This window comes from Centroberyx affinis, unplaced genomic scaffold (genome assembly GCF_046629955.1).
Source record: "Centroberyx affinis isolate AG114_WGS23_722 - 3 ecotype Tasmania unplaced genomic scaffold, CSIRO-AGI_Caff_v1 ptg002764l_1, whole genome shotgun sequence".
Taxonomy (NCBI): domain Eukaryota; kingdom Metazoa; phylum Chordata; class Actinopteri; order Beryciformes; family Berycidae; genus Centroberyx; species Centroberyx affinis.
Genome location: NW_027280925.1, coordinates 963,322 through 971,770, shown reverse-complemented (window position 1 = coordinate 971,770; position 8,449 = coordinate 963,322). Strand labels below are relative to the sequence as shown.

At 39.6% G+C, this 8,449-nt stretch overlaps 1 protein-coding gene across 1 annotated transcript; it reads right to left on the bottom strand.

Moving 5' to 3' along the window:
* Positions 1–2,068: 2,068 nt before the first annotated feature.
* LOC139657843 (fatty acid-binding protein, intestinal-like) lies at positions 2,069–4,412 on the bottom strand. The gene is made up of 4 exons (XM_071535788.1): positions 4,299–4,412; positions 3,551–3,723; positions 2,854–2,961; positions 2,069–2,717 (listed from the first exon to the last, which is right to left on the bottom strand). Exons 1-4 carry the CDS (start codon positions 4,363–4,365, stop codon positions 2,667–2,669), a joined length of 399 nt encoding a protein of 132 aa, XP_071391889.1. The 5' UTR covers positions 4,366–4,412; the 3' UTR covers positions 2,069–2,666.
* Between the last annotated feature and the right edge of the window lie 4,037 nt (positions 4,413–8,449).

Sequence of the window (8,449 nt, the reverse complement as noted above, 5' to 3'; positions counted from 1 at the left end):
TGCTGCTCTGTTTGACATCTGTATAGGTTTTTGTGGATCCAGCAAGCAGCACAGCATTGTTTCAATAGAAGCCACACACAAGGAGAATATGTCCATATCCCCAGAGGCCAGCACACACCTAGGTGATAATCAGCTCTGCACTTGTCATCTGTTAGGAACATAATTAACAGAAGCACTCTTAATCTACAATAGCAGAGTAGACCAAGATTACTAGTTTCAACAGTAACAGGTTCAAACTGGTAAAGAGTAGGAACTCAGTCCGCCCCAGAGCAGGTATTACTTCCATATGTGATAAGCACACCTTCTGTTATCAATCATTATCTTTATGGAATAAGGTTCATATAAAGTTACTTGGTGCTTATCCAGAAGACATTTTAAAAACATTTAAAAATATGTTTACTGGTCACTGGGTCTAAATTGCATATTAGACAGTTTTTTGTATGATTTTGTCCATGAACTATCTAGTGAAACTGTATGTGCATTTGGATGTTTTTATATTGATTAAAATGGGTTGTACTTTGGTGACAGTTCAGTTAATTACATTACACCTGGAGTAACAATATTACAGAAAGAGTGAAGGGAATCACCAGAATTGTCGTGCCAAAAAACACATCTGATAGTGGTGGAAAAAGCACTCCAATCCTTTACTCAAGTAAAAGTAGCAATATCATAATGGAAAAATACTCAAGTAAAAGTCCAGCATTCAAAATGTTACTTGCAAAAGTATAGAAGTACTAGCAGTAAAATGTACTTCAATATCAAAAGTAAAAGTAGGCTACTCATTCTGAAGGATGGTCCTTTTCAGAGTGTTATTGATTATCATTGATTCATTAACCTGTAAGAAGTATTTTAATATTAGGTGGTCCAGGTTTTGCTAGGTTTTACTACTCTATATACTGTTGGGTAGTTAAAACTTAAAAAAATGCATCTTATTTTATGAGCTTATCATATCTTTTGCCTGTGAAACTGTATTCTGCAAAGTAACTAGTAACTAGCTGTCAGATAAATGTAGTGGAGTAAAAAGTACAGTCTTTCCGTCAGAAATGGTTAAAGTGGAGTAAAATCTCACTAAATGGAAATACTGGAAATAAAGTGCCAGTACCTCAAAACTGTCCTCAAGTGCAGTAATTGAGTAAATGTACTTGGTTACTTTCCACCTCTGCCAATACCCAGTAAGAGCTTGGCAAACCTGGTGAATAATACAGACTTGATGTTTAAAGGATAAGTGGGCAGCGGTCGACCTCTTGTGGCCAGAGAGGCTCGGTGCATGCGCTGTTCATTTCCCTCACATGCATCCACCGCCTCTCTCTCCCTTCCATGACTGAAAAGCAAGGAAGGTAACTCAACGAAGATTTCTACAAGTGAATGAACTGCATTGTCCGCCACATTTATATAACCCCATCATGTGAGAAACCCCTCCATTCACCGCTGTGTCAGTCCGTTCAGACCTGCAGCTGAGGACAACAGCTAAGACTAGACACATGACTGCACAAGACACTGCTGTCATCATGTGATCAGACCAGAGTGCTGCTGTGTCAGAGTGGATTTAAAGGAGTAGTATCTCAAATCTAGTTTTTCGAGGTTACAGTAAGATATAACTGATAGGAATGTTTAAAAAGTGTGAAATGCTATGGTACAGTGACATTTCTTCCGTGTCCTTAAAATCCTTCCCTTTATCAAAACATCTGAACTTAGGATGCCCATAAAATGTAATCAAGGGATCACTTTGTGCTTGATAACAGCTGACTTGATAACAGCTGACTTGATAACAGCTGACTTGGTGTGGCTTGGAGTTATAATAGTTCTGATTAGAACCTGCATAATGACTTGCATCTTTGTCAACTTTATATTCCTACTTCATTTAGACTTTATATTCTTACTTACATTTTTCACCCATATCTGATACGATGCACAAATAATATCTTATTCTCCATATATTCATGTGTTAGAAGAAACAAAAAGAACTTCTAATGTTATTTTAACTTAACTAATAACAGCTATAATGTCAATAAAATTGCCACTCCCAACAGTTTGCCTTAAAAAAAAAAATCCACTGACATGTGAGAGTATCTTTATTGTTACAGAGCATAGTGTATCAAAACTTTTAGTATAAAATGACTTATTTCCCAATCAGTTAAAGGTGCATAACGAAGCCATATTTATTTCATATTGTGTGGGAATTGTGCAGCACTCTGTCCAGACTCCAGTATCTGTGGCACATTAGGCAGGTTTCCTTCACAGTGATTAAGTCTAGTCTGGGACTAAATGTTTTCTAATTAGATTCTAGTGCAGATGCAGTCGTTGCCGGGGTCCAGTTTCCCAGACAAGAAGTAATCCTAGGCCTAGACTAACAGAAATCCGCAATCCATCTCCACTGTTACAGAGATTTAATCTAGAACTAGTCTTGATCCATTTCTGGGTAACTGGGTGTTTTGGTTTAGCCAATCATATTGATTCTCTCAAAGGCACATTGATATGTTATACAGTAGGTCCACTATCCCAGTGTGTCTATCAAAACTTGCAAATTTTGTCAACATTTTGAGGTATATGGAATCAAATGTAATGGGAATACACTCAACTTTGCCGTGTAGTCTTATTGTTAGAAAATAAAAATCTATATCATATCATCTATATCAAAATAGGTCATGTGAACTCCAGACTGCAGGTTACTGCTTCTTGAAAATCCTCTTGGCGTCCACTCCCTCATAGTTGTAGTTCTGTGGGGAAAAGAGGAATGGGGAAGGTTTGTGAACAAAATCTTAATCCTATTCACTGCAGCAAAACACAAAAACATAAAAAAAAGTATCTTTAGCATTTGATGAGGATTGATGAGGTGAATCTTGACCTACTGACCTGCACCAGCTCTCCTCCCACCAGAGCCCTAGTGGTGGTCAGGACCTTGCTGTTGTCTTTCCTGGTGAATTTTCCCTTCAGCATCTCCCCCTCCAGCTCCCACGCACCCTGGGTAAAATATAGGGGGTTAACATCTGGAATCATACGAATACATTTACATTTCCAAAAAGAGCTTGAATTCTTCAGTATCTCATTGAGATACTTGTACCGTCTAGTTTTTGTGTACTGCATGCAGTTCAGGTACACAGTGTTTACTTTGGAAATCAGCACAGTGTGTATTCTCAATGCTCCGCTCATCTTGTGTTGCATTTGCATCAGTTGTTTTCACAGAAAGCTGGCACAATATCAGTTTTTACATAAATTCATGTATGTTTACAGAGTTTCACTGGCAGAGGCGAGAGCGAGTTTTTTTTTTTTTTTTTAGGAATTTATACATATTTATACAGTTTACACTCATTGCAGCCGCTACAACTTCACTGTGATTATTCATTGAAACTTTTGAAACTCAGCAATTGCTTTAGTCAGCTCGGCTTGCACTTTTCCTGTTGGTGCCATTGTGATGAGATCCATCGATATCAGAAGGAAAGGAGTATTATTCCTAATTTGACCCAGTTCTAGTTGCATCAGATCTTGAGTAAATTACGAAATAGCGGCTGGACCAACTGCTGCAGGTTCACATGATGCCTGAAGCACTCACTGAGACTTCAGTGCCATCAGCCAGGGCGTAGTCAAACTGGGCGCCCAGGGTGAAGTCGATGTCTTTGGTCCGGAAAGTGCTGGACTCCTTGATGTGAAACTTGTCCCCCGTCTGCTCAATAGTGATCTTCAGGTTGTCATGCTCTGCCAGCTTCCTCTTCATGACATTAATACCTGGGTGAACACAAAAAAACATGGAAATACACTGCGGAATTTGTGCCAATAAGGCTTGGGACAATGTAGGGAATTTAATGAAAGTAAGTCTACATGTTTATAGTTCACTGAAAGGAAAAGCAGAAGTTGTTTGCAGCATCAAACTGTATCAGCTGCACCCGGCTTGGCCAGCACCCAGTTGTGGACTTGAAGTTTCCACCAGTACGCTTTCCAAGTAGTAAACTGTGTCCTGGGCCAAAGAAAGCACTTGTTCGTCGACAAGCTCTTAATTTAGCAACAGCTCTTATTATAGTTAGTGCCATAAAGCTTCAAACCTATCAACACCGCACTGCACTATGTAACACTCATGCAGTCTGTGATGTCATGTCACACGGAAACACATGATACTTCAGTTACACACATGACATGTTGTATATTGACCTCATAAACTCAACACACACTATCATACTGCCAGAGGAAAAAATAGAACCGGGGTATAGGATGACATGAGTGGATCATTTGAGTCTGAACCAGGCATACATGCACACACACACATACATATACACACACAAGCGTGCCCGCCAGCACTCACTCACCCATTTGCTCCATGAACTTGTCATAGTTCTCGCTGCGGTCGACCTTCCAGGTTCCGTTGAACGACATGGCTGTGGGGTCGATGGGTTTAGGGAGGCAGCAGTTGGTACTGAAGCACTGACAGACCGTGGGATTGCGAATGCCCGTTGGCCTCCATTTATATACATACCCCTCCCCTCTCTCCATCACCCCCCACCCCTACCCCGCACCCCCACCCCCCCCCCACCTCCCAGGCTTGGCATGGAAGATGCTCTTCTTTATCTCACTGATTATCTGTTTGCTGATGTGGCCATTTAAAGACTATGTCAAATGTAGGGCGATTGCCGCACGCCCTCAAGGATACACTGATAAATAACTCAAGGGCAACTCCCCTCGGTGAATCTGGCACCGTAAAACACTGTAGCACTGTTCTGCAGCAGAAAAAAGAGAGGGCTGTTTGTGCGGCTGCCCATGGCATTCGCTCAACTGGGCCCCTCTCTCTCTGTTGCTCGCTCTTTCTCTGTCTCCCCGTTTCCCCCCCATCTCTCTTTGTGCCTGGCATGAAAATGACTCGTAAAGGACTTTCCCTTTGACAGTGCGGACTGAGCTTGCATGCTTATTATGACTAGTCGTCCAGAAGAACTAAATACTTAAGACTGGGAGCTTTACTTGTATATGTCTAATGTTAAAATACCAAAGTAGTTGTCATTCAGTTTATGTCCTTGAACAATGGTGCGCCATCGCTGCATTCTTGAGAGCAAAGCTGTGTGTTGGAGCTGGCATGGTGTGTGGGATTATGGACACGGAGAGAATACTGAATACATTGTTCACACCTCAGGAAGTCATTCCAGTCACTACAAGATGCCACATCCATACAATATAACTGTTACCAGACAAACTCAGTTTGTGCCACTGGAATGTAAATCTTGCAACAGAAAATATAAGCAAGATAAGACAGTTAAAGATGGTGATATCACAGGTCAAATTTTATACAGTTATCATGGTTCACCAGCACTACCACTTTCCTGCATGGCATGCCACATTGTTAAAAAATACCTTTGGAATCATGGGTAGTATACACCATTGAGTTGAGTGTAGTTTGTTCTACTTATTTATAAAATATTGTTGTGGATAAATCTATGAGGGAAACACAATTCCCAGGTTCAGTTTGAATGTCCAATAACATAGCCATACCAAATAATAGTTGTGATCCCTTTGTGTTAAATGTCACTTAAGATAAAATAGTAGCAATAGTAAGCTGTATTTTTAGGCTGAAATCCTTTAGTTGAGTGTCATTAAGAGGCTACACATCACATAACATTGTGGGAAATATAGCTGGGAACATGGCTGAAATAACTGGAACCTTTGTAACAGGAAAAAAAGTATATTTATTGGTTAATTTTGACTATAACATCATTCAACAACAGATGAAACCCAGTCATGATAGATGATTGATAGAGGTTTCACAGTTGTTACTATCCTTTCACAACATGAGTGCACCATGGATCTTAACTGATGAGAGAATGTCTTTTGGGACATGGTCTGCAGTCTGACATCGGCTCCCTTTTATGCAGATGTAGATCTTCTCTAGACTTTATTGATAATATTGTGCATATAAATAAACAAAATCATTAAAGCTGATTAGCAGAATATACAGGGAAACATCTACTATGCAGTGCATATTTCAAATAATGAAAACTTGCACAACATTAAACATCTTTCAGAGGTACCGAAGACATATTACATATTCACACATATTTTAGACACCATTTTTCTTACTCCTGGAGTCTCTTTTTGTTCAGAAGCGGGCAACAAACCTGTAATTGCGTAACATAAGAGCAATAAAATGAGATGTTTTGCAAATGATCTCAGTGAGAGTAAATGCCAGACGCCACTAAAAGTAATGACAGTGATGTGAGTTAGTGTCTCCTCTCCTATAATCCATTTTACTGCTGTCAATAAAGGCATTTCGTACTTTAAATCTTTATTGGTCGTCCCATCTGATACAATGTGTCCTATAGACAATGAACACTATTTGCATGGAATATGTTTAGGCCTGTAAATCTCAGCAAGACAGACTCAAGTAATTTTAATTTTATATCCATTAGATAACTGCTTTTTCCAAACCACACCTTATCCTCCCATCCTCCATCTCCTCCCTCCCTCCCTTCAGCAGGTTGTTTTTGATGATGAGTATGTTGGAAATGCAGCCTGTGAGCCTTCTGTGTGTGTCTCTCTGGAGTTGATGTTGCACTTTGATGTCACACACTGATATGATGCTATATAATCTATCTAATGACTCCCTAACGCCCATTTCCATGCACATAATTAGTTCAATGGCTGTTTCTCCATATTGCTATCTCCCAATGGTCTCAATTACTTATATTAAGGTTAACACCACACCTGGCACTTCTCTAGCACACATTTGTACTGTGGGTCTATATTATAAAGTAAAATAAACCCAGAACCCATGAGACGAGGTCACATAAATGCCAGTAAGTTCATTTTACCCTGATTACAGCATTAATTGATAATTAACTGAATTTACTGTATTCTTTACAGGAACTTCTGTTGAATCACCATGATGTAAAGTACATAAATGGCCATAACAGTAAACTGCATCACACATAAAGCATTAAAAGGTACTACAGTAATTCTAAGTGTATTGTATTGTTGGAAAGTGTCATAATATGAGAGAATAAAAGGAGTGGCGGGCTCAGCTGGTGGTGGTGGGATGTCAGAAGTTCATAATGATTATGAAAAAGGTATGTGAGTCATGGGATGGGGTTTGTTAATGCAGTTCATATGTTTAAATGAACCTTATTAACCATATTCTTTCACCTCTTTTTTGTATATACTTCTTTGCCTCAGAGCTTTAAAAATAGCATGGTCATTTCTCATTTAAATATTTTAAAAAGCATTTTTGTGAATATTCAGCATCATTATGGCCAGAGGACCAGAGGCTGCATGAAAGACAACACCATGACAGACAAGTCGTTAACCCAAGTCTGTTGCCTGGATATAGCATTATAATGCTCTGAATTTCTATTGTCATTAATCATGCCCATGCATGCCCATACATGTCAGCTGCACTGCCCAGAAACACTTGTGTTGCCTATTGATGTGGGACTCCATCTAGTGGGCCACTGACGCATCTGCTGCACACACTTATTCCCCTGCTGGCAAACTGAATCAAATTCTAATGAAATTGTAATAAAAAGTGCTCAATAAAACATTGAGCTTTTTGTTAAACCTTTGGAGTTGCACTTTTGGGACCATTCCCTTAGGTTCCATTGTGTTGAGCAGCTTTGAAAAACCACAATGACACATTTGAAAGTATTTAGTCTTATACGCCACAGGTTTGCACATTTTTAAAATGAACCTCTTAAGGGAGAGTTTATGCTTGAAATGAGGACAACAACCGTGTCTTTTTTTTTTTTAGTTTGGAGCAAAATCTTAAATTTGCACTGCAGTGTAACCTACCCTGTAGGCTAGGCTGACATTGAAAGCTATTTCCACTGCCTCACAGCCAGACAAAACATAGTATGGCCTACAGTATCTGCATGCAGGCCAGAAAAGCCACAGATGCATACATAAGAAAAAACAATCCTGCCCTAAATATATCTCCAGTGCTTCTGGAGAGTAAGTGAAAGTCAATATTATTGAGGCGCAGCAATGAGGCAATATTTGAATTTCAAATGAGCCTCAGATAGCACAGAAAGCTAGCATTCAGTCACCCTGACACGAGTGTACACGGGTAGTGAAGAGGCGTACGGATGACAGAGTGTTGACAAATAGCGGGTACATTACGCTGAATGAGAAACACTGTTTCCATGAGGGGAAATGGGATAATTGATCCAAATTAGGAAAGAGTGACCTAGAGCACCTGTGAGTGCCAGTGTGAGACAGAATGTGAGTAGTGTTAATACGCCTTCTCAAATGAAGTAGCAATTCACCAACCTGCAAGTATAAATGCAATGATTTATGCAGTCAAATGAAGGAATTTGTTCGGGTCCATTTGCTAGACAGCCTTGGCTGGTGGAAGACCACCATAAGGGAGATGTGAAATGATTTATATTCAGCAGGGGATAGTTTTTAGAAAGATCTTTTCACTTGTGTCAGTTAGGATGAGTGTCTTATGTCAATTTCAATCTCCCAATCCATATTATTAAAA

Bases quoted from the DNA above. Each gene is read 5' to 3' on its own strand.
- LOC139657843 (XM_071535788.1), bottom strand. From the start codon at position 4,365: ATGTCGTTCAACGGAACCTGGAAGGTCGACCGCAGCGAGAACTATGAC. The intron at 3,724-4,298 runs GTGAGTGAGTGC...GTGTTCACCCAG, and splicing joins CAAGTTCATGGAGCAAATGG to GTATTAATGTCATGAAGAGG. The intron at 2,718-2,853 runs GTCAGTAGGTCA...TTTTCCCCACAG, and splicing joins TGGGAGGAGAGCTGGTGCAG to AACTACAACTATGAGGGAGT.